The sequence below is a fragment of the Bos indicus genome, chromosome 23 (genome assembly GCF_029378745.1).
Source record: "Bos indicus isolate NIAB-ARS_2022 breed Sahiwal x Tharparkar chromosome 23, NIAB-ARS_B.indTharparkar_mat_pri_1.0, whole genome shotgun sequence".
NCBI classification, from domain to species: Eukaryota; Metazoa; Chordata; class Mammalia; order Artiodactyla; family Bovidae; genus Bos; species Bos indicus.
The window spans coordinates 8,751,421-8,777,372 of record NC_091782.1 but is presented as its reverse complement, the minus strand read 5'-3'; the positions used below and the strand labels follow the sequence as shown (position 1 = coordinate 8,777,372).

Below are 25,952 nucleotides of genomic sequence, written 5' to 3'. Positions count from 1 at the left end.
TGGTCCTCTATAGAAAAATGTTGCTCACTCCTGGTGTAGAACTGTAGGTGGCCATATGCCATCTGTCTCCAGCGATAGTTTTGGTGATGTTAATATGACAGTGATGGTGAAAGCTGCTGTCGTATCCAACGCTTTGTGACCCCATGGACTGTAGCCTGCCAGACTCCTCTGTCCATGGAATTCTCCAGGCCAGAATACTGGAGTGGGTAGCTGTTCCCTTCTCCAGGAATATTCCAAACCTAGGGATGAAACCCAGGTCTCCCTCATTGCAGATGGATTCTTTACTGTCTGAGTCACCTCCTCTCTAATTTACTAGGGCTTTCCTGGTGGCTCAGATGGTAAAGAATCTGCCTGCAATGCAGGAGACGTGGGTTCTATCCCTGGGTTGGGGAGATCCCCTGGAGAAAAGAGTGGTTACCCACTCCAATATTTTTGCCTGGAAAATCCCATGGACAGAGGAGCTTGACGGGCTTAGTCCATGTTGCAGAGTCCGGTTGCAGAGTCGGACACGACTGAACGACTAACACTACTTTCCTAAGGGGCTGAATCTTCCCCTCCACAGAAATTACTGATGGATTAATCCACAAAGGAAGCCTACCCCAACTCAGGCATTCTACCCACCACCACACACACACACACACACACACACACACTCACACACATGTATGTACCCTTTAGTGTTTGGGGATATGCAGAAAGTCATGGAGTGTTTGGGGCTGTTATGACTGCTGTTGTTTGTTTCTCAGAAGGGAGTATGGATTTTGAAAGGACCGTGTTCACATAGATTGATTTCTAAGATTACTACTTAATTGCCACATTAGATTTTTCTCACTGCCTCCCCCTCAAACCCCTTCTGTCTTTCTTTTTCTTCTCTATCATACTTGCAGCATATACACTGACAGTTTCTTCCTCGTCTCCCACTTCTCAGCCCACCACAATCTGGAGTCCACTCCCACTACAATGCTGAAACTGCTCCCAACATATTTATCACCCATCTCATAATTACCAAATCCAAGGACGCTTTCCAGTCCTCCCTCAACTTCTGAGCAGCATCTGATAATGCTGATCTTGCCCTTCCTCGTGGAACATCTCTATTTCTCTGAATGCTCTTCGTCTTTTATTCTCTTAGCTCCTAGGATGCTCCTCCTGCCACCTGCTGCTGCTGCTGCTAAGTCGCTTCAGTCGTGTCCGACTCTGTGCAACCCCATAGGCAGCAGCCCACCAGGCTTCCCCATCCCTGGGATTCTCCAGGCAAGAACACTGGAGTGGGTTGCCATTTCCTTCTCCAATGCATGAAAGTGAAAGTGAAGTTGTGTCCGACTCTTATCGACCCCATGGACTGCAGCCCACCAGGCTCCTCCGCCCATGGGATTTTCCAGGCAAGAGTACTGGAGTGGGGTGCCATTGCCTTCTCCGCCTCCTGCCACCAGGTTCATACAAATCAGTGTACTGCAGTGACTAGTTAACACTTAGTGTCTGTGCCACAGCTTGTCTCCTATATTGTGTTCTAGACTGTTCTGTATAGGAGTCTGCAAAGTGTGTGTTTCCCAGCCTTCCTGGGAGGTTGGCTTCCTGTTAGATTCTCTCAGTAGGGTGCATGGGCTCATATTTATGCCTTAGGCAAGAGTTTAAACTCAGGACTTGGAATAGGCTCAGGTTTTCCTCTGGTGCTGGATATATGGATTGTCTTGGACACTTGGTCATCAAGAGGTGAAAGGGATGGGAGTAGCCAACGGTGCGTCCTTCTTTGTGTTGGGCATCTGCCTTAAAACTAGGATCCTGCATGCCGTGTGGTGCAGCAGGAAGCAAAGAAACAAAAACCCCACCTGTCTTCTGGTGTAACAGAGCCTATATGATCTAGCTCTTGCCTAAATTTTTAGCTCATTTTTAATCAACTATACCCCAATAAACTTAAAAAAAAAAGATAAAAAAGTAAAAAGTAACTCCTAAAAAAAAAAAATTCTAGCTCCTCTTGACATTCCACCTTCATCCCCTGCCTGTTACCAAACAGGAACACATGAACAACCTCCAACTATTACAGTCCAACTATACAGAGGTCTCCAAAGAGAGGAACTCTGAATGCCTTTGACCTTCACCCCTTTGCCTGCTCCTTGCCCTGGGTGGTTTTTCTCTCCTCACATTCTGCTGGCCTGTTTTTCCTTCAAGACTCTTATCAGCCTTCCTAATTACATCCCACCTATTCCTCCATCCTCAAACAGTCTGAGGAGCCCTGGGTCTGGGTGAGGGGGTGGGGTTTGCTGTGGGAGAATGAGCTTCCTCAGTTTATTATTTGGCCACGGGGTGGTGCTGCTCAGAAGAGTCCCTTGGTCTGGTTACAGGCTGAGGCTGACAGCCAGACACTAGAGAGGGATCCCCACCAGGAGGCAGACGTTCCTCCACTGCCTCCCCACGCCGCCAGCTACACCCCAAGGCTGGCCGGGTGAAAGAGCCAAGTCCTCAAAAGGTGGCTTGCCCCAGGTATCTCCCCAGCAACTGATAACGTCAAACCCTACACTTTTCGTGATTGGCTTATCCAGAATGCCAAGGGCAGTGGAGGGAAGTGAGCTGGAGAAACATGATCTGGGAAGGAATTTGGGGACCTGGGTCAGCTGGCTGGTAGTTCCTAGCCCACCGGGGAGGTGTGAAGATATGGATCATGAGCTGAGCCAGGAAGATGCGCTGCTACGGCTGCTCTCCTTTCTGTGGCTGCTGCCCCTGTCCTGGACCGCCCCTGAAGGTATGACAGTACCTCTCATTGACTTCCATCCTGATTGGGGTAGAGCCTAGGGAGCCGGGGTATTTGAAAGGACAAGAGTGCTTAGTAAGCGGTGAAAGTGTGATGAGAGAGCAGAGACGATAGAATTGGGAAAGAGAGCCATGCTATGGATGAATGGTAAACAATGCCAGAGGTGCCTCGTAGGTTACACTGAAGACAGTCTCTTGAAGCAGAGATTATTATATCCATTTTCCAGATGAAGGAAATGAGACTCAGAGTTTAAGTAACTTGGGCAAGTTCACCCCTTTGGTAAGTGGTAGAGCTGGGATTTGAACAAAACAGATGTTATCTCCACTGTTCCTACTTAGGAACCCTTGCACTCTGAAATCAATTCACCTTACAATTCTTGAAAAACCTCTTAACTTTTTTGGTCCTTAGTTTCTTTCTCTGAAAAGAATGGAGTGGAATGGAAGAAGAACCTGGATGATCCCTCTTACTCTGTCTATCATTCTGGGTATTGGGTTTTGAGTAGAATCTTTCTGGCTGGGGAGATTCCTGCCAGGAGTTTCAAAGAATTAGGGATTATTTCCTGTAGCTATGGTACTATTCCCCCAGTCCTGTCTTTGCAAGATCTGCAGGGCTGAGGGAGGGAAGATATTTTTAGAGAGGCCTGGTGCCAATGAAGTGCCTGAAAATAAGCCTGGAGAGTGGTTTTATAGTCTGCCATGGACTTCCCTGGTGGCTCAGATGGTAAAGCGTCTGCCTATAATGCGGGATGCTGCTGCTGCTAAGTCACTTCAGTCGTGTCCAACTCTGTGTGACCCCATGGACTGCAGCCCACCAGGCTCCCCTGTCCCTGGGATTCTCCAGGCAAGAACAATGGAGTGGGTTGCCATTGCCTTCTCCAGTGCATGAAAGTGAAAAGTGAAAGTGAAGTCACTCAGTCGTGTCCGACTCTTAGCGACCCCATGGACTGCAGCCCACTAGGCTCCTCCATCCATGGGATTTTCCAGGCAAGAGTACTGGAGTGGGGTGCCATTGCCTTCTCCGATAATGCAGGATACTCGGGTTCAATCCCTGGGTAGGGAAGATCTCCTGGAGAAGGAAATGGCAACCCATTCCAGTATTCTTACCTGGAAAATCCCACGGACGAAAGAGCCTGGTAGGCTACAGTCCACGGGGTCACAAAGAGTCGGACACGACTGAACACTTGTGTGTGTCTGAGTGTAGGATACGGTACTGTTGTCTATGGCTTAGATCATGACCATTCCTCCATCCACGTGAAGACTGGGAAACCCATCAGGCCCTTCACAAGTCAACAGGATGGCCTGGGAATTACACAAAGGTCTCTTCTGTGGGAGACAGTAGCCCTGTGCTAGGACTTCCCAGGTGGTGCTAGCAGTAAAGAACCTGCCTGCCAACGCGGGAGGTGGGTTCGACTCCTGGGTCGGGAAGATCCCCTGGAGGAGGAAATGGCAACCCACTCTAGTACTCCTGCCTGGAGAATCCCATGAACAGAGGAACCTGGTAGGCTACAGTCCATAGGGTCGCAAATAATTGAACATGACTGAATGGACTTAGCATGCACGCACACAACTCTGTGCCAGGATGCATGGCTTGGTTAGCAAAATGCAAGCTGAATTTGAGCCACAACTTACCTCCTTGGCTGGGTGCTTTGGGGCACAAAGATACAGTCAGTGCTGCGACTCTGTCAACTGAATTTGTCACTTTAGATCCTAGAACCTTTTACTTGTTATAGTTTTAGATGGTTGATGTTTTTATGGACTGGGAAAGTTTGGAGAGATTCTGTAATTTCTTTTTTGCCCCTATTGGGAGGCAGAGCCTAAGTGACAGACACAAGAGGGGTTGTAAACCCACCACTGCCCCCCTCCTCCCTGGAGCAGGGCTTGCTGTTTTTTTTTTTTTTTAATATTTATTTATTTGGCTGTGTTGGGTTTTAGTTGAGGTAAGCAGAATCTTCATTAGGTTATGCAGGATCTTTCGTTGCGGCAAATGGATTCTCTAGTTGTGGCACAAAGGCACCTAAACTATTGCTCAGTAGCTGCAGTGCACAGGCTTAGTTGCTTCTCAGCTGTGGGACCTTCGTTTCTCAACCAGGAGTCCAACCGAAGTCCCCTGCATCGCAAGGTGGATTCTTAACCACTGGACCACCAAGGAAGTCCCTTGCTGTTTTCTAAGCTAAAGGGGATCCCACCTCCCTGAACCCCACCCTGTCTCTTTTGCAGCTCCTGCTCCAGGGTGGAGGGATGAGCTACAAAACCACACGTTCCTGCACACAATGTACTGCCAGGACTGGAGCCCCAACGTGGCGCTCTCTGAGTCCTACGACGAGGACCAGCTTTTCTCCTTCGACTTTTCCCAGAGCATCCGAGTGCCTCGCTTGCCTGAATTTGCTGACTGGGCTCACCAGCACGGAGATACTTCTGACATTATGTTTGACAAAGGTTTTTGCCGGGCCATGATCGAGGAAATTGGCCCAGAACTTGAAGGGCAAATCCCAGTGTCTAGAGGTCAGGGCATTTTTCTGTAGGGGTGGGGAGGGGAGCTGCCCTCTTAACCTCATTATACACTGAATTTTTCCCTTTCACACCAATTCCCCATCTCTCATGCTTTCTGGTTCTCCCCTTGAACCTTGATTTTTCTACCACCCATGGTCTGCACTCTGTTTTTGTTGTGGGCAGAAGAAAAGCCCCTGGGGTGTAGTAATTCAAAATTATGGAACTTGATAAATTTAGCGGGGACCAACTGATGCCTTCTGACTGTTAGCACTTGTGCTGTGATTGATGCTCAGCAAGATGGAAGGGGAGAATGGAAGTATCTGATGATGTGTCTGAATTTCATTTTATTTATTTATTTTAAAACTTGAGTTTATTAGGAAATGTTGATGGATCATAGTAGATGAAAGCCCTAGCTGAGTTAACGAAATGGTAGTTAACTGCCTTGGTAAACTAGGCTTAACTACATGGATTAAGTAAGCTCTGTTAATATTTATTTTATTATTCTGCCATAATTGTTTGGACATCACAATGTGTGTTTTTAATTGAAATATAGCTGATCCACAGTGCTGTGCCAATCTCTGCTGCACAGCCAAGTGACACAGTCATGCACATGCATACATTCCTTTTTAAATATTCTTCTCCATTATTGTTTATCCCAGGAGACTGGATATAATTCCCCATGCCACACAGCAGGACCTTGTTGTCCAACCGTTCTAAACGAAATAGTTGACAATCATAATGTGTTTTAATGTACATTTTTCAAGAGTTTAACAACAATACCACATCAAAACTGAGTTGACATTAATTGGATGACAAGGTAACTTTAAAAACATATATAAATGTGATGAGCATGTCTTTCAAATATGTCCAAACATATAGTTCTTGAAACGATCCTTAAAATCAGTATTTTCAATGTTTTTTACCAATTGGTTCTTTTTTTTCGGTGGTTACCTTTATTTTTTAATTTAATTTTTATTTTATATTGGAGCAGTTGATGTACAATGTTGTGTTAGTTTTAGGTGTACTTACACACATACATATATTCATTCTTTTTCAGTTTCTTTTCCCACATAGGTTATTACAGAATGTTGAGTAGAGTTCCCAGTGCTGTAAAGTAGGTCCTTATTGATTATTGATCTTATATATAGTAGTGTGTGTCTGTTAATCCCAAACTCCTGGTTAAAATGTGCCTGCATTTTTAATGAGAAGACAGCCCGTGGTCAGGTGCCCACGTGTGGTCCAGACCGGAAGTGCTGCAGGAAGTTAGGGTGGCGGGGCCGGCGTGGTCCGGCTGTGGTCCAGGTCTGGTTCTTGCCTGGGCAAAGACCTCCCCCAGAGCCCCAGTTCCTCGCCTCTCCTCCATGTGCCACGGTCCCTCCATAAACGGGGGTCCCATCTGAGCTTCCTTCCCTCACGCCTCAATCCCCCCACAGGGTTCCCCATCGTTCAGGTGTTCACACTGAAGCCCCTGGAGTTTGGCAAGCCCAACACGCTGGTCTGTTTCATCAGTAATCTCTTTCCACCCACACTGACCGTGAACTGGCAGCATCAGTCGGCACCTGTGGAAGGAGCCGGGCCCACTTTTGTCTCCGCGGTTGATGGACTCACCTTCCAGGCCTTTTCCTACTTAAACGTCACACCAGCACCCTCTGATCTTTTCTCTTGCATCGTGACTCATGAGATCGATGGCTACACAGCAATCGCTTTTTGGGGTGAGACCCTTCTCCCTGGAAGCCGGGTTCCTTTGTGGGGCTGAAGAGAGGTGGACCCATGGGAGGGCTTGTTTCTCCACCTGGCCTTGTTCAGGCCATTCCCGCTCTGCGCCGAGCTCAGTATTCCCAGTCTCGGGGTCTGCCCTGTCATAGACAGCCACGTCATCCCCAACAAGGTCTCGGGGCTGATCAGCTCCCCTTTTTCTCCAGTGCCCCAGAACGCGCTGCCCTCTGATCTTCTGGAGAATGTGCTGTGCGGCGTGGCCTTTGGCCTGGGTGTGCTGGGCATCATTGTTGGCTTGGTCCTCTTCTACTGCCGAAAGCCGTGCTTAGGGGGTACGTCGGGGCGTCTGGAGGGGGCGGGAGAGCCAGACACAGTGGCGCACATGAGTTTGCCAGGACCGTCTTGTGACCCAGGGAGCACCCAGTGGCCCTTGGGTGGGCAGGCCTGTATCTGCACACCCATCCTCCTGGTTGAGGCCCCGGGTGCACACATGCAGTTACAGGTCGGGAGGATGTCTTTGCGTGGGGGAGGAGCAGCGGGGGAGCTGGAGGAAGGGTGTTTGGAGATGATCTGGAGACAAGGAGAGAGCAACTTCTGGCTGGTGTGTTGCTGGTGGGGAAGGCCCTTTGGGGATGAGAAGGACCCCCCCGATGTATTTTCTCCATCCTTCTTTCTCCTCAGGCTGACTCTTCCTGACCAGAGTCTGATGCCAACAGCTGCAGCCATCCAAGCAGGAGGTGTTCAGGTTCTCACATCCTGACCAGGATCTCTCCTTCCCAGAGCAGGAGGCCCTGGGACTCCTCTGGGGTGTGTGTGTGTGTGTGTGTGTGTGTGTGTGTGTGTGTGACTCCTCTGGGGGGTGTGTGTGTGTGTGTGTGTGTGTGTGTCTGTGTGTGTGTGTCTGTGCGAGCGTGTGTTGTACCCAGGTTTCTCAGCTAAGGGCTCTGCATCCAGGGGAACCCAGAGTGGCCTTCTGATCACAACCCTGCCATGTCAAGGCAATAAATCTTATTTCTTAATATTGGTGTGGCTTCTTTTTTAACTCATGATATTTTATTTCTGGATACTTTAACTCTAGTAGGTTATCATGTCAAACTCAACATGCCTTCACCTGATACAGTTTGCCCTCATTAGGGAGAGAAATGGGAAAACCCCTAACTCATGGCTGACTCCTGCTCCCTGGTCTCCACACAGCACAATGGCTTTTACTCCTATTAGTCTGTGCAAAATATGTGAGCAAGGAAAGCAGAGCCTCTTTCTGATAATCTGCTCACACAATGGTGGAGGAAGCTGCTTGGTTTTTTTTGTTTGTTTGTTTTTGTTTTTGTTTTTGCACTCTACTGTTTGTGAAAATGTTCATGCCTAGTAGAGGCTGCCTTGAGGAATATATAACTACCTTCAACCTTCACCACAGCTGGGAAAATAAGAGCTTCAAAGTGGGAAAAATAATACTTCAGATGCTGTTCTAACTCAGTCATCTCGGTTTTGTGAAAATAGTGTAATCAAAAATCACTGAAGTGAAATGTGAACAGCTTGGAAGGGCCCAGAACTCCCGTGTCCTCTCTGATGGCCTGTCCCGTGGCCTGCGGGGACTGTCCAGGGAGCCATGCTGCTGCCGCCCCGTGTGGGCGGTGGTGGTGTGGTGGGGCGCGTGGCGAATGGTGGCAACTCCCTTTGCCTGCACTTTCTTCTTGCTTTTCTCGAGGTCTGGGAGTTGCTTTGAAGGAGGGAGTGGCGTTAAGGTGAAAAGTGAAATTATTTTGGTGTTGGTGCAAGAGTCTCTGTTTTCTGCCTTGTATCAGAATCTCAGGGAAAATATTCACTTCTTCCGAGGACCTGGCACCTCCTCTGAACCATCTTATTGCTAAGAGCAGCACGTGTACTGGTTAGGAAGATGGGGTGCAGAACCAGACCTCTGGGGATTCAGTCATGACTGTAGCTGTGTGCCCTTGGATGAATTCCTCAACCTCTCTGTGTCTTGGTGTCATTTTCTGTAAAAGGATGATGTTAACAGTGGGGCCTCCCTGAATAAGGTTGCTGTGAAGCTTAAATATATTAATATCTTGCAGAATGCTTGGAACAGTGCTTCGCATGTAGAAAAGGTGCTTGTAACTTAGCAAAGATTTTCACTGGGGAATTCAGCAGCATCATTAACTTCTTTTTTGGAAACACCTTTGACTCTACCTTCAAGTATTATATGGTCTCTCTTTGACATCTTTTTCTTTCACTTTTTCATCTGTCCCTTGTTGCTTTCTAGTTCTTCTTGATTTCTCTCTCCCCATTTTCCAACCTATCCAGAAACTTCCTGCCACTCAAGCCTTAAAAGTGCTTTTATTTATTTAGCTGTATTTTTTTGGCTGCACCTCTTGGCTTGTGGGATCTTAGTTCCTCGACCAGGAGTGAACCTGGGCCCTCGGCAGTGAAAGTGCAGAGTCGAAAACCACTGGACCACCAGAAGATTTCCAAACCTTCTTTTTAACTACACTGTGTGGCCCTAGGCAAGTCACACTCTCTCTGGGCCTCAAACGCCTCATCTGTACAGTGGTGGGCTTAGTTAGGTGCTCTCTGATCAAGCATTCTGTGATACTGCCACTTATAATATTCAAGAAGCCTTCCAGACCCTCTCTCATCTGAGGTCCCCCTTTTAATAAAAAACTTCGTGCCTCCTCTTCCATGAACCTATTCCTAATCTTCCAGCCCTAACCGACCTTGACTGAACTCTTCCAAGACTTGAGGCACTCAGCCCCGGCTCTGCTCTCATGGCTACGCCATCTTGGCTCATGTGTTGGTTTTTTCACGCGACTGCTTTGTCATTTCAGTGATTCAGGGACCATAAACAGTTTACACGCGCACCAACTCTCACCTTCCTTTACTGTCACTAGCGCTGGAAGTTATTTGACTTTCAAATATTGGCAATTCAGTGGGCGTCAAGTGGTCTCATGTTTTAATTTGCTTTTCCTGCCTTACTAGTGAGGCTGGGCATCATCTCCTAGGTTTCTCTCTGTGTGAATTGCTGATTTATATTGTTCATCTATATTAAAAATGGTTTTTTCATGTGACTGTGGTGGTGGGGGGGGGGTTCTGATATATTCCGTATAGTAATCCTATGTCAGTATATAAATACTATAAGTGCCTTCTTCCACTTTGCTGCTCATCAGTTAAGTTTGTATATGATTCCTTCCCTAAATAGAATGATTTCATTTTCATGATCAAAACCCATATGGTGGGAAATCCCTGGGGGTCCAGTGGTTAAGACTGCCAATGGAGAAGGTACTGGTTTAATTCCTAGTCAGCAAACTAAGATACCACATACACGTGATGTGACCAAAACCTTAAAAAAAAACAAACAAAAACCCATATGGTTTGTGCTTTCATAATCTTAAGAAATTCTTTCCAAACCCAAGGCAGTAAAGTTATAATTTTTGCTGGAACATAAAGCACAGTGATAAGGTGAGTCTCCATATTCTCAGTGAGAATATTTTTAAAAAATTTTGACCAGTTTCAAAATATAAAGCTTTAGGTACATAGAAGTTATAGGTAAATAGTCAAATGTCTGCTAACTACTTTTATTTAGTTACTCACAAGTTTAAAATCACATAATTTATAATATAGTATTTTAACACACATTGCTGTTTCCACTTTCATGTTCCATAAAATAATTTTTATTCTAATTTTTCTCATGTATTTATTTTTGATTATGCTAAGGTTTCTAAATTATTTGATTGATTGATTTAAAAATAAATCCATTTATTTAAACTAAAACGCCCCACCAAAACCAGTGTGTTCTTTTCTCCCACCTCCTGGCCCCTGTCTCTGGCACCCACAAATCTGTTCTCTTCCCTTTCTATAAGCTTGTGTATTATTATTATTCCACATAATAAAGAGATTATATGATATTTTTCTTTCTCCAACTTATTTCATTTCACATAATGCCCTTGAGGTCCATCCATGTTGTTGAAAATGACAACATTTTATTTTTTATTACTGAATAATATTCCATTATATGTACACATGACAATTTCTTTATTCTTTCATTCACTGATGGACAGTTATGTTGTTTCCATATTGTGTCTACAGTAAATAATGCTGCAGTGAACATGGGGGTGTATATATATATATATATATTTGAATTAATGTTTTTGTTTTCTTTGAATAAAGACCCAGAAGTGAAATTGCTAGATCATATGGTAGTTCTATTTTTATTTTTTTGAGGAATTTCTATACTGTTGCTGAATCCTTATGCAATATTGGTAAGAATGGAAGTTGGTTAAGCCACTGTGGAAAACAGTATGCATATGTCACATATTTATTAATTGAAATCATTTTAGAATAATGTATCTTCTCCAAGGAACTTTGAAAGAGTGGCCATAATTTGGAAAGGGAAAAACTTAAGGACTTATATCGAAGGTAATTCTCTCTTTTCTGATGAATAATTTTAGGTAAAAACGCTTTGCTTTATCTGGCCATCTATGATATTACACTAAGCCTTCTTCTACTGGTGTTTGTTATTCTCCTTTTACATTTGGATCTTTACTGATCTGGAGTTTTTGCATATGGTGTGAGTATGTTTACAACTTTCTTTTTCTCCAAACACTAAATTGACATTAATGTCATTTAGAAACTATTTGATTTATTCCCAGGAATTTTATCCCAAATTCTGCCATATGCATGGATTTATCTCTGAATTATCCTGTTCAATTGGTTTGTCAGTTCCTTGTTCACTTAAACATGTTTATTTTTTAATTTTTATTATTTTTAATTATTTTTTTTAATCAGGGCCTCGATCAGAAGGACTTGGGCCCCCATGAGCGGCGCCGGGCCTGGGTCTTCCGTAAGCCACGTGTCCCGCTCCCCACCGCGGGGCAGGGATTCCGCGCTGGGTTGTTCCCTGTTCACTGGCCCTTACTGAGGGAATCCTGGTTAGTTTCTTTTCCTCCCCTGACCAATATGCTTAAATTCAGCAGGTTGTCATGTCTGATCTGAGGTCACGTAAACATGTTTAAATTATTAAGGCTTTTTAAAAATGTTTTCATATTTGACAGTGCTAATTTCCATTTATTTGCCACCTCACTTCCCAGAAAACTACATTATGCTCTTCTTTATCAAAATTGTCTAAGATTCTCATGGCTTTATTATCATATATATTTTAGAATCAGTTTGTCAAATTCTCCCCAAATTCTGCTTTGATTTTTGTTAGAAATATGGGGGGAACCTGACTTCTTCATTGTGATAGGATGCCTCATCCATGAATAATGGTATGTCTCTTCACTTCTTGAGGTCTTCATTTATATACTTTAATAAAGTTTTCCTTTTATTCCATAAAGTTCTTATACTTTTGTATGTTAATTTCTAAATATATAAATATATTATGGTTTTTAAATTCCTGCTATAAATGGTTGGCAATTTTCAATTATTTTCTGATTATTAAGATATTATTATGGGGCTTCCCTGGTGGCTCAGATGGTGAAGAATCTGTCTCTAATGCAGGAAACCTGGGTTTGATCCCTGGGTCAGGGAGATTCCTTGGAGAAGGAAATGGCTACCCACTCCAGTGTTCTTGCCTGGAGAATTCCATGGACAGAGAAGCCTAGCTATAATCCATGGGGTCGCAAAGAGTCAGACAGGATTGAATGACTAATACTTTCACTTTTTCAAGATATTATAGTGTAGGATTTTGAATCATAAATCCTGAGTTGTCATCGTGCTATTACCCAGCATCTGGGTAAAGCTGAGCAGTCACTAACCTCCCTCTGCCTCCATTTTCTCATAGTTAAGATGAGAAGGTAATAACATGATTCAAGAGTGGTGGTGGCAGGACTTCCCTGGAGGTCCAGTGTCCAAGACTTCATGTTCCCAATGCAGGGGGCCCGAGTTTGATCCCTGGTCAGGGAATAAGATCCAACATGCCACAACTAAAGATCCTGCAAGCTGCAACCAAGTCCTGGCTCAGTCAAATAAATTAAATGTTTTTTAAAAAAGACTTGTGGTGGCAAATCAGGGAAAATATATGCTAGCAGTTCAAGTAATCTGGCTACAGGATGGAAAGATGTTGAACTAGTTATAGCCACTGTAACCCAAAGGTCAGGGTCTCGAGTAGTGAATCCCAACAGAGAAGTTGGAGAATGAGAAGAGGCGGGATGGCATGTGGGTGGACGTGAAGCTGAACAGACTGGGAAGTCATGTAATCCTGACCCAATGCAGAAGTGTGTAGTTTTGAGAAGACATTGAAGGAAGTCACAAATGTGGTCTTATACTCTTGGTTTTCAATTACAGATGTTGGATGGGTTGAACAATTTTTGACTTTATAAAATGGAAGCTTAAGTGAAAACCGTCTGTCCAGAAGAGGAGCCTGTGTGCGTACAGGGACACTAAGAAGTACCTAGAAGGGCTTCAGTGTTAAGGCCAGCCTCTCAGAAAAAGCCTAAGACCACATTAGTGAATTTCTTCCATGTGCCAATGATGTCACTGAAGTTGTTTTTGTTTTCACCAGTCCAGGTGGCTGGTAGACCCTCAACAGAAACTTGCATTTCCAAGCTTGTGCGGTTATACACCAACCGCCTTCCTCTTCTCTGATATGAATGCAGCCCACTTCCAGGCCTACTCAATGGAGAGGACTTCCTGTGCACCAAACCCACAATGACTTCTCTTTTCTCTTTTAAGTCCACTATCCAGATTGCTTGCCTGCTTTAACAAAAACTCTTCTCTTTCTAGATGTTTCTTTCCACTCTCCAACCGACCTGCAAGTGAACGACATGGAGGCAGAGGCCACATCTCTTAGCTCTTGGGAGTTCGTATAATGCTTTGCACATACACACCATAGTTAGTCCACTTCTGGCCATGGTGGCTAGGTTGGTGGAAGAGGCAGTGGGCAAGGAGGGGACTCACTCTTTGGGCCCTTCTATAGTGGCAGTAGAAGAGGGACAGGGACTTCCCTGGTGGCCCAGTGGTTGAGAATCCACCTGCCAGTGCAGGGGACACAGGTTCGATCTCTAGTTCAGGAAGATCCTACAAGCCACAGGAAAACTAAGCCTGTGTACCAGAACTATTGAAGTCTGCGAGCCCTATAGACTGTACTCCGCAACGAGAAGCCACTGCAACAAGAAATCCTTACACTACAACTAGAGCAGCAATGAAGACCAAGTATAGCCAATAAATAAATAAATACAGAGGGACAGCACAAGAGAAGCTGCCTGGGGTTCCCTAATGTCAGTCCTGGTTTCTACATAAATGGTCATCCAATCACCAACAGGACTGGAAAAGCTCAGTTTTCACTCAAATCCCAAAGAAAGGCAATGCCAAAAAATGTTCAGACTACCGCACAATTGCACTCATCTCACATGCTAGCAAAGTAATGCTCAAAATTCTCCAAGCCAGGCTTCAACAGTATGTGAATCATGAACTTCCAGATGTTCAAGCTTGATTTAGAAAAGGCAGAGGAACCAGAGATCAAATTACCAACATCCGTTGGTAATTCAAAATGGATTACCAACGTTGGATCATCAAAAAAGCAAGAGAGTTCCAGAAAAACATCTGCTTCTGCTTTATTGACTACGCCAAAGCCTTTGACTGTGTGGCTCACAACAAACTGTGGAAAATTCAAGAGATGGGAATACCAGACCACCTGACCTGCCTCCTGAGAAATCTGTATGCAAGTCAAGAAGCAACAGTTAGAACCAGACATGGAACAACAGACTGGTTCCAAACTGGGAAAGGAGTACCTCAAGGCTGTATATTGTCACCCTGCTTATTTAACTTATATGCAGAGTACATCATGCAAAATGCCTGGCTGGATGAAGCATAAGCTGGAATCAAGATTGCCGGGAGAAATATCAATAACCTCAGATATGCAGATGACACCACCCTTATGGCAGAAAACGAAGAGGAACTAAAGAGCCTCTTGATGAAAGTGAAAGAGGAGAGTGAAAAGGTTGGCTTAAAGCTCAACATTCAGAAAACTAAGATCATGGCATCTGGTCCCATCACTTCATGGCAAATAGATGGGGAAACGATGGAAACAGTGACAGACTTTATTCTCTTGGGCTCCAAAATCACTGCATATGGTGACTGCAGCCATGAAATTAAAAGACACTTGCTCCTTGGAAGAAAAGCTATGACCAACCTAGACAGTATATTAAAAAGCAGAGACATTACTTTACCAACAAAGGTCCATCTAGTCAAAGCTATAGCTTTTCCAGTAGCCATGTATGGACATGAGAGTTGGACTGTAAAGAAAGCTGAGTGCTGAAGAATTGATGCTTTTGAACTGTGGTGTTGAAGAAGACTCTTGAAGTGTCCCTTTAATTGCAAGGAGATCCAACCAGTCTATCCTAAAGGAAATCAGTCCTGGGTGTTCATTGGAAGGACTGATGTTAAAGCTGAAACTCCAATACTTTGGCCACCTGATGCGAAGAACTGACTCATTGGAAAAGACCCCGATGCTGGGGAAGAAGGCAGGAGGAGAAGGGGACGACAGAGGATGAGATGGTTGGATGGTATCACCGAGTTGATGGACATGAGTTTGACTCTGGGAGCTGGTGATGGACAGGGAGGCCTGGCGTGTTGCAGTTCATGGAGTCGCAAAGAGTCGGACGCGACTGAGCAACTGAACTGAACTGAAGTGAATTACCAACAGTGCTCAAGACAGTTGAAATATTCTTTGGAGTTGACTAGAAGTGGGGGACAGAGCTATATGTGTAAAATAAAACACAAAAAAGTAGAGTTAAGAGGAAAAAGGGAAGGAAGAAACCACTTCGCTGAGCACAGGTCTCTGGGTTTTTCTGTCCAGCTTAATTCTAAAACCACCTTCAATCTTCTCATTAATAGAGAAGTGAAATTGCCTGCATTTCCTGTTGCTGCCTTATGGAAGGTTTCACATCTCCTTTGGCTGCCTGAGCAGAGACCCAGGCACAAGAGGGAGCTCGCTGAGCCTCCAGGAGCTGGCAGAGGGCCACGCAGCGAGCATTCCGGTTCCAGGCAGGCTTTGAAGACCTTGATAAGGATCCCGAGACCTGGTTCCTAAGGTTAGGCTCACCACCTACTTGGAGGTGGAGGAGAGACTTTCAAAGGAGAAGTGATCATGTGTGTAGGAGAGCTCACACAGTTTTGAGACTGTTGAAAGAGAAAGTAGAAGAGACACTGGTTTGGAGTGGGAGGAGCTCTGAGCATTGGAAAGATAAGACTCAGAGGGATGTGCTGGCTCTTCCCTTTTTCCTTTTCTGAGCGGGGGCCGCCACAAGCTACCTCTATGTGGTCCTCTCAGTCCTAGGGCAGTGTGTGTGTGGGTGTACCTTGAAACCTTTGGTGTGAATCTTCAACTTGTTTTCCAAATTGTAAGAAGGACCATTCATAACAAGACTTTTAAGAGTAAATGAAACAGTGTGGATCTCATAGTATCCACCATAAAGTAGAAGCTCAACACATTTTGGACTCGCGCCCCCCCCCCCCCCACAACTCCTCTGTTTTCGGTTCATTCAACACCCTTCACGGCTGATTAGAGAAGTTCAAGTGTAGAACAATCTTGTAACCAGGTGGGGTTGAGGGCGGGGGTGGTAGGAAAACATGGTCAGAGCGGACACGACTGAGCGACTGAACTGAACTGAAGTGAATTACCAACAATACTCAAGACAGTTGAAGTGAAGCTCAATTAATTACACAAAACCAGCCTTTGGTTCTTGATATTTGTCTATATATTCATTTGGGGGATATGCTTTCCCCTTTCCTTTCTTCTTCAGAAATATCGTATTCTTCTGGAGTCAGGGACTTGGAGGGGGACAGGTAAGTGTCGTGTTAAGGGGTTCCTTCCTCATCCTCCTTTGTTTAGCTCACTATTAAGTCAAGTTCAAGAGCTTTCAGGAACCAAGCTGGGGAGAGGCAGCCCTGAAGCCTGGTGGGGACCACAGGGAAGTCAACTGAGGGTTTTACATTTGTAATGGAAAAATCTACCAGTTGTATAGGTCACAGGTGAGAATGAATTGCTACGTGAAGCTTGTCTTTTCCTGGGGAAGAAAAACAGGGAACGTTTATCTCATTTTTCTAGTGGCTTCACAATGCGAGGAGGGCCTGCCCCAAGATAGATGGCACCTGTCAGGGAAACACATAGGGGAGTTTTGAGTTTGGGGGAGACAAGTGAGCTATGGGCACTGGCTCATGACCAGCTATTTATCAAGCAGATTAGTGGGGTTGCCCAGCGGTCTGCCCTGAGATGGTTCAAAGGCTAGGAGGACAGGGTGTCCTGGCTCCAGAAAGCAGAAAGGGGAAAATGAAGCTCGTCTGGCTAGAATGGAAAAAGCAATGGGAGCCCAGGGAGGGACTGTTCAGGGCTGTGGCCCTAAGCTCTTACCAGCAGCGCCTCTTATTCTGCCATCTTGCTTTGAGGCCAGACAACTGCACTCTTAGCAGCCCTGACTCTACTGCATTCCCCACAAGTGCCTCTTGTCCACCTGTTTCCTGGGCGACAGGACAGACCACGGGTTATGTAATCAAGGGTTAAGTTCCCCAGTGACTTCCCTTAAAGGAGCAAGAGAGGTTACCTTGTCTCAGTATCTGGGGAGACCTTGAGAGAAAACAGTTAGACCAATGGGCAGTCTAGGCCGCATACATCCTGGGGATACAGGGTTTATTCTCTCCACCAGTCTAGGGAAATCCACCTGTGTGTGTGTGTGTGTGTGTGTGTGTGTGTGTGTGTGAGAGAGAGAGTCGCTCAGTCGTGTCTGACTCTGCAACTCCATGGACTGTAGCCCACCAGGCTCCTCTGTCCAAGGGATTCTCCAGGCAAGAGTACTGCAGTGGGTTGCCATTTCCTTCTCTAAGGGAAACCCACCTGCAGACTGGTTGTTCTGTGGAACAGTAAGAGCTGCTGCTGCTGCTGCTAAGTCGCTTCAGTCGTGTCCGACTCTGTGCGACCCCATAGATGGCAGCCCACGAGGCTCCGCCATCTCTGGGATTCTCCAGGCAAGAACACTGGAGTGGGTTGCCATTTCCTTCTCCAATGCATGAAAGTGAAAAGTGAAAGTGAAGTCGCTCAGTTGTGTCAGACTGGTAGCGACCCCATGGACTGGAGCCCACCAGGCTCCTCCATCCATGGGATTTTCCAGGCAAGAGTACTGGAGTGGGGTGCCACAGTAAGAGACTAGTTGCTAAAAGCCCAGGGCAGGATGAGATCTACCTGGTAACTGATGATGCTGGGCTGAGATGCTCAATGATTTGTCTCTGTACTTGTCCCCGCCTACCTAGGCAATCTGACAATTCTCAGTTTGGAACGCTCAGATGATCTGGCAAGGAACAGGTTTATCTCAGGCCTTAGTAGCCCCAAATTGCTCATTTAGAGAGCATCAAGGGGCCCCGGGCAATACCACATTCCCACTTAGTGTGTGGAGATCCTCTACCCAGGCTGGGACTTCTGGGGTAGACGAAGACCCAGGGCCCCTGGAGGAGCTGGTCCAGGGGACCGAACTCCCCGTGTCTCCCCAGAGCAGAGCATGACTGTCCTCCTGTCGCTGCTGCTGGGCTTCAGCCTGGGCTGCACCGCAGCAGGTAAGGACTCTCCCTTCCTCTGTTCCCTTTGTATTGGGGGGTTCTGTTTTGCTATTGGATTCGGATACCCCAAAGCAGTCTGCTGCTGCTGCTAAGTCACTTTAGTCATGTCCGACTCTCTGTGACTCCATAGACAGCAGCCCACCAGGCTCCCCCGTCCCTGGGATTCTCCAGGCAAGAACACTGGAGTGGGTTGCCGTTTCCTTCTCCAATGCATGAAAGTGAAAAGTGAAAGTGAAACCGCTCAGTCGTGTCCAACCCTCAGCGACCCCATGGACTGCAGCCTGCCAGTTTCCTCCATCCATGGGATTTTCCAGGCAAGAGTACTGGAGTGGGGTGCCATTGCCTTCTCTGCCAAAGCAGTCTATCTCCCTATTATATACTCCCACAGCACTTTGTACTGTAGCTTTACAGCAATTTTTTGAATTTATATTTTTAAATTGGAGTATTGTTGATTTACAATATTGTGTTAATTTCTGCTGAGCAAAGAGACTCAGTTACGCACATGTATAGTTCTTTTTATATCCTTTTCCATTATGGTTTATCCCAGGTATTACTCTAGCTGCCAGAGCTACACAGTAGAAACTTGTTCATCCGTGTAGAAAATTTAATGTAATTAAGTTGTGTAATTATTTGTGTAACAGATATCTCTTGCTGGAATGTAGGCAAAGGTGATGACGGCCCTGTTGATAACTGCTGTGTCCCCAGTTCCTCGCACGGTGTCTGGCACACTGCGAGTACTCCAGATATACATGTGGCATGGATATTTAATAATGTATCCAGCACAGAACAAGCCTGACTCTTTGACCCCTTTTCTCACTCAGTCATTGGCCTTACTGAAAGTCTTAATCCTGGGTAAATCGTTGGGTTTAAACATGCAAATAATTTTGGGTCACTTGTGTCTCCATGCTGAGTCTTATGTAAAGAGGAAATGGGATCTAGGAACTTCTCTGTTAGGATCACCTAGTCCCTGAATCCGGAGAAGGCAATGGCACCCCACTCCAGTACTCTTGCCTGGAAAATCCCGTGGATGGAGGAGCCTGGTGGGCTGCAGTCCATGGGGTCGCTAAGAGTCGGACACGACTGAGCGACTTCACTTTCACTTTTCAGTTTCATGCATTGGAGAAGGAACTGGCAACCCACTCCAGTGTTCTTGCCTGGAGAATCCCAGGGACAGGGGAGCCTGGTGGGCTGCCGTCAATGGGGTCACACAGAGTTGGACATGACTGAAGCGACTTAGCAGCAGCAGCAGCAGTCCCTGAATCAGGACTTGCAGAGACTCCTGTTCGTGAGCTTGGTGAGCAGATGATGCCTCAGGCAGGAAGCCTGCACCCTCCTTACTGGATGTAACTGAGCCTTGGGCTCTGGCAGAGGACCCTGAGCCGCCCCCTTTCTCTGGCTCCTACAGGTGGTTTTGTGGCACACGTGGAAAGCACCTGTGTGTTGGACGATGATGGGGATCCGAAAGACTTCTCGTATTGCATCTCCTTCAACAAGGATTTGCTGACCTGCTGGGATCCCCTGCAGGCCAGTATGATTCCTCGTGAATTTGGGGTGCTGAACGGCTTGGCCCGGTACCTCTCACAGTTCCTCAACAATAATAGTTACCTGATCCAGCGCTTGTCCAATGGTCTGCAGAACTGTGCCGCGCACACCCAGCCCTTCTGGAGCTCTCTGACCCACAGGACACGTAAGGAGAGAGGGGTGCAGAGGGGCGGTGAGGAGAGGGGAGGCCTCGAAGGCTCCCTCTGTTGACAGGGGGGTTTGAGATGTGGGCAGAAAAGAAGCAGAAAAATGGGAGCACCTGTGATGTAGAAAGAGAGGGAAACAAGGGGGTTGACAGGGGTGGGGCTGGAATGCAAACCAGGTGGTGATATTTGAGCAGGCAAGGAGCTTCTGCAGGGAGAGTAAAAATGTTTTCCTTCGATTCAGGGCATCTCAGGAGACAGATCCAAGTTCAGCCAGGGGTTGAACTGTCAGAAGAACCAGAATGGCTTTCCCCAAAGTGCTTGTGCCTCTGCATCCCAGGTTCTGGTGTCCCGGGTCTAAGATGGGCCCAGGCATGGGACAATTTGGAAAGCCTCCCAGGGAATTCTGAAGCAAAGTGAAAGTGAAAGTCGCTCAGTCATGTCCGACTCTTCGCGACCCCATGGACTATACAGTCCGTGGAATTCTCCAAGCCAGAATACTGGAGTGGGTAGCCTTTCCCTTCTCCAGGGGATCTTCCCAATCCCAGGATCAAACTCAGGTCTCCCACGTTGCAGGCGGATTCTTTACCAGCTGAGCCACAAGGGAAGCAAACTCTCTCCCTAATCACTTGCATAGAGAATGACTTGAGATTGGCAAAAAAAAAAAACAACCCAAACTTGAAGTTCTCTATCTTAAAAAGTATTGTGTCTCAAGATATCATTTCTCAGAATTGCCTGGGAAGGTGCTTGTTAAAAACGCAAGTCCTGGGACTTCCCTGGTGGTCCAGTGGTTAAGAATCAGTGCTTCCGGTGCAGGGGGCACAGGTTCAATCCCTGGTCAGGGAACTAGGATCCTGAAAGCGGTGTGGCACAGCCAAAAACAAAAACAGAAATAAATTTAAAATAAAAACATAAAAATAAAAATGCAAGTCCTTGAGAGCTACTGCAGATCTGTTGAATAAAAATATCCAGGGATACAGGCTAGGGAATCTGCGTTTTAACACAGTATCTTGGATTTTTATTGAGGATTTTATTTGAAAGACACCCAAGCAAGCTGAAGGGTCACCTAGAAAAATAAATTACTAACAGACGGCAATATGAATGATCTGATGAATTAGGGTCCACCCTCATCCAAATTTAAGAGTTGGTCCTGAATTAGTCTTGCTTCCTTAAACTATTCAGGCTTGCCAGATGGCACAGTGGTAAAGAATCTGCCTGCCAATGCAGGAGACTCTTGAGATAGGGGTTCAATCCCTGGATCAGGAAGATCCCCTGGCGTAGGAAATGGCAATCCATTCCAGTCTTCTTGCCTGGGAAATCCCATGGACAGAGGAGACTGGCAGGCTACGGTCCACGAGCTCGCAAAGAGTCAGACACGACTGAGCACGCACACATGCCTTAAACTCTTCAAGGAAAAAATACTTTTTTTACTGAGTTAATCTGTTCAATGAGATTTGAGGACAAGGGTGTTTTCCTACTTTTGCTCACCCCCACCTCTAAGTCTGGATGACAATTTGCTTTTATGTACTTGCAATGAATACAATGCCTTCTGAAACAGCTTGCAGTTCAGCCCCAGCTTTTACTTACGGTGACCAAACAGGATTTTGGAGGAACAAGAAAGTAAGGAGCAGGGATGGAGTGGGAGACAGGAAAGAGTACAGAGGAATATATTCCAGCTTCTCATTTTCAGAGGGATGTGTGCAGGCCTGGGGTGAGGGCCGGCAGGGTAGGTGGGCAAAATCCAAGAAGCATTGAAGTAGGAGAGAAACCAGGTTGGAGGAAAAGCCAGGGTGGTGCCCTCCTTCGTGACTGTTTTTTCCTCCTGTGCAGGCCCACCGACCGTGCAGGTAGCCAAAACCACTCCTTTTAACACGAGGGAGTCTGTGATGCTGGCCTGCTATGTGTGGGGCTTCTATCCAGCGGACGTGGCCATCACGTGGAGGAGGAACGGGCAGGAGGTCCTCCCACACGGCAGGGCCTGGAGGATCATCCAGCCCAACGGAGACTGGACATACCAGACCGTCTCCCATCTGGCCACAACCCCCTCTTTTGGGGATACCTACACCTGTGTGGTCGAGCACATTGGGGCTCCTGAACTCATCCTTCAGGACTGGAGTAAGTGTGTAGCAGGCGGGAGGAATTAGCATTAAAGCAGAGAGCTACTGGAATTCCCTGGCAGTCCAGTGGCTAAGATTCTTCGCTTCCACTTGCAGGTTTGATCCCTGGTCGGGGAATTGAGACCCCCACATGTTGCTCTAGCGTGGCTGACAGTAACAACAACAACAAAGCAGAGAGCTACTGCAAGTGGGTGGTTGTAAAAAGAACACCAATACTTTGGCAGAGGGAATAAGCTGTAGAGAGGTCCACGGTACAGGGAAGAGAGGGAGATGCTGAAAATGAGTGAGTCTGGAGGAACTCGTGGAGAGTTCTCGACCAGAGATGGGGCCAGGGGATACTGGGACAGAAAGCGTTAATCATCCTTGCTGTTGCTATGGTGCTGTGGTTGGTGTTCCGTGCTTGTTGGAAGGTGGGAGGGGAGCCTGATTGTCCTGAAAAGAGGAAGTCGATTTGGTAACCATATTTTCAGAACCCCAAATTGTGATGCAATATTCTAGGATCTTCAGATTTCCACTGTTGTCAAGTCAGGGATGGGAACTGGAGAAATAAAGATCTCAGGAGAGCGAGGACCCTCTTGGTGTCAGAGAGGGGAAGCCAAGGCTGACAGAGGCTTTGATGTGCATGCTTGGGGGCTACCGCGTCAAGCCAATCATCGCTGTTTGAACCCCAGGACTGGAGATAGTTAAAGGAAAGGAATTTGGGAGGGGGACAGGATTCAGACTAGGACCAGCCCCAGGATGTAGGGGCTGTGGAGGTGAGGCAGAGACAGATTCCGGAAGGACCCATGGCCAATCTGAAAGTGGACAGGTAGAGACACCTAAGCCCTCGGATAGCAAGGAACTGCAGAAAGGAAAGGTGGAAAGACAATTTAATGGGAAAATGCTCGAATAAAGCAGTCAAGGGAGCAAGTATTGTCACCACAGGCAAATGAAGAGAGGAGTGGGGGCGCCCTCCATTCTTTGGTCAGGGTGCCTTTGGGGTGAAGAAAGAAAACGGGAAGCCTGGAGGGCCCCCACGGTCTCAGAGAGCATCTGGAAGCCGGGGTACAAACCTGGGGAGAGGGGTTCCTCAGGGACCTGCAGGAACAGAGACCCACGGGACAGGGGTTTTGAGGAAAGGCTGCTTGCTCGGGCCTGGATTGGTGTGAGGCCTGGGCCGCGGATGAGCACCTCTGAAGCTCTGGGCGGAGGTTGCAGTCAGCGAAGGCGCTCTGGGGACCAGCTCTGGGAACCAGCTCTGGGAACCGGTTGCAGTTCAGTTCCTGTTTCCGCAGCTCCTGGGCTGTTGCCTGCGCAGACGGTGAAGGTTTCTGTGGCTCTGGTAACGCTGGTCCTGGGTCTCATCATCTTCGTTTTCGGTCTGCACAGTTGGCGGAGAGCCACCTCCTCCGGTGAGTGAGCCTCCCGAAACGTCCGTCCCAACCTCTGCTCGCTTTGGGTTTGTGATTGGTTCTCCCGTGGCGTCCCCCATTGCCGTGGAGGAGACTTTCATCCACCAGGCCCGTCCTGGGCGGGAGGGATCAACTGAGAGATGGGGATCGACATCTACACACTACTGTGGATAAAATAGATCACTAATAGGAACCTGCTAAATAGCACAGAAAACTCCTAGGTACTCTGCAGTGGCCTAGATGAGAAGAGAATTGAAGACGAGAGTGGGTACAGCTGTATGTGTAACCAATGCATTTTGCTGTACACTTGGAACTGAACAGCGTAAATCAACTATAGTCTAATAAAAATTAAAAAAAAAGAAAAGACTGTCCTCAACTCAAATATTTTCTTCTCCTAGGCTACATTTTCCTCCCGGGGTCCACTTATCCAGAAGGTAATGTCTCTGTTGGTCTGTGTGCCTCCTGGTCCCTTGCAGGGGGTGACAGAGGGTGTTATGTCCTGTGCTGACGGCGGGGGCGGTGCGCGTCCACTGGGATCAGGCTGAGTGTGATTGAAGCTGCTGCTGTTGGGCTCAGGAGCAGAAAGCAGGAGCACCGACCCCTTCCGCTTCTGCCCAACAGTGTGTCTGAATGTGGCTCCTTAGTGCTTGGTGATCTGAAATTTTCCACATCACTGTGTTAAGGGCTCTGGCATGGATGGTTACAGGGACAAACGATGGGGTCAAGTTGGCTCGAAGCGTTGAAGCGTTATTCATTTTCATTCCTTTTCATTTCTTCTGCAGGTCAGCACAATTGATAGAGGCAGAACCCTACAGCTTTCCCTCCACGTGAGAAGGAGTTCTGAACTCTTGGGGATGCTGCTGGGGCCCTCCAGCTCCTCCAGCCCTCCACATCTTCTTGGACCCTATGGTTTCTCTATTTAATTCTTTGAATTTCCCAGTCTTCCCTATGTGAGGGCTTTCCTGGTGGCTCAGCTGGTAAAGAATCCGCCTGCAATACGGGAGACCTGTGTGTGATCCCTGGGTTGGGAAGATCCCCTGGAGAAGGGAACGGCTACCCACTTCAATATTCTGGCCTGGAGAATTCCATGGACTGTAAAGTCCATGGGGTCACGAAGAGTTGGACATGACTGAGCGACTTTCACTTCACTTCACTTCACTTCACTTCCTTATGTGAACCTTAGTAACTTGGGGAAACTCATTCCTGGTAAAAAATATTCTGTAACCAAGGTGCTGTCCATATGCAGAGCCCAGGGCTAAATATCTGGGGTGAATATCATCTGGGGAGGAAGGTCAAAGACCCTCTTGGGGGCCCCCCTGTGTCACAGAGGGCGTGAGTCACTGTTGATTGTCTCTGAGGAATAAACTGGTAGAATCCTGTTTTTTTCCATGTTTTTTCCTGTGGTCCTGGGGAGGGACAGTGGGCAGTCGGGGCTGGGCTTGATTCGCTCTTCCTGGAGCAGACGAGTTGGTGTTTCCTCCCATTTTCCCATCTGGACACGACGGAACTGGGGGCTTTCTGCTGGATAATTCATAAGAAGACTTTAAACTTTGGTGGAAGGGAGTCACAGAGTCAGAGATAGTAGGAAGTTAACAGTTTTCTGAACTCATAAGAGATCTTAATGAAGCTTAAATGAGTTCATACTTGTAATTGGCCAAGAACATTACCCGGTACCCAGCCAGCCCACCGCGGCGAAGTTAGCTGTTAGCAGTCACTCTACTTTCCGGGCCAGGCTTCCTACCAGCTTGCTTGCTCTGTTTCATTTGATCTTCATCACAACTCAGGTAGTCAGGGTTCAAGGGGCAGAGCTCAACTTCAGATCTGAATTCTGGGCTGTTATTCCTTCCACAACCAGCATAGGAAAGGGACCACAGCTCAAGTGCTTGTAGGCACTGGGTAGGTGCTTTATGCTATATCTCATTCATGCTCCACAATCACCCAGTAAGGGGGAAGTGGTCTCCTCCAAGTCCCGAGATGAAAGTGAGGTTCAGAGAGGTTAAATAGCTTGCCCAAGATTGAACAGCAAATTCTCTACAGGATGTCGGTCTGCCTGAGCTGGAAGTAACTAGGCTGCTGTATTCTGAGGACTTTCCTGCTGGCGAACATACCATTCTTCAGAGCCCCCCTTCCATTCCCTCCACCTGGAGCTCACAGGGCATCCACCGTTTGGGGCTGGATTTCACACAGGGCAAGAGAGGTGCTTTAAAGAAAGCCGAGCACGGAAGAATTGATGCTTTTGAACTGTGGTGTTGGAGAACACTCTTGAGAGTCCA

At 47.0% G+C, this 25,952-nt stretch overlaps 2 protein-coding genes across 4 annotated transcripts; both read left to right on the top strand.

Moving 5' to 3' along the window:
- Positions 1-2,552: 2,552 nt before the first annotated feature.
- LOC109577307 (HLA class II histocompatibility antigen, DM alpha chain) lies at positions 2,553-7,970 on the top strand. Its single transcript, XM_019986197.2, has 5 exons — positions 2,553-2,737; positions 4,963-5,247; positions 6,669-6,947; positions 7,158-7,283; positions 7,633-7,970. The coding sequence occupies exons 1-5, from the start codon at positions 2,650-2,652 to the stop codon at positions 7,635-7,637; spliced, it is 783 nt and encodes a 260-aa protein (XP_019841756.2). The 5' UTR covers positions 2,553-2,649; the 3' UTR covers positions 7,638-7,970.
- Positions 7,971-18,196: 10,226 nt separating this feature from the next.
- LOC109577316 (HLA class II histocompatibility antigen, DM beta chain) lies at positions 18,197-25,058 on the top strand. Of its 3 annotated transcripts, XM_019986211.2 has the most exons (8): positions 18,197-18,483; positions 19,594-19,780; positions 19,892-20,173; positions 22,002-22,286; positions 22,385-22,475; positions 23,563-23,679; positions 24,078-24,113; positions 24,462-25,058. In XM_019986211.2, the coding sequence occupies exons 3-8, from the start codon at positions 20,017-20,019 to the stop codon at positions 24,508-24,510; spliced, it is 735 nt and encodes a 244-aa protein (XP_019841770.1). In that variant the 5' UTR covers positions 18,197-18,483; positions 19,594-19,780; positions 19,892-20,016; the 3' UTR covers positions 24,511-25,058. The 3 variants fall into 3 exon arrangements, with proteins under 3 accessions (XP_019841770.1, XP_019841768.1, XP_019841769.1); XM_019986209.2 differs by lacking the exon at positions 19,594-19,780; XM_019986210.2 differs by lacking the exons at positions 19,594-19,780; positions 22,385-22,475 and having other exon boundaries at positions 18,200-18,483.
- Positions 25,059-25,952: the final 894 nt, after the last annotated feature.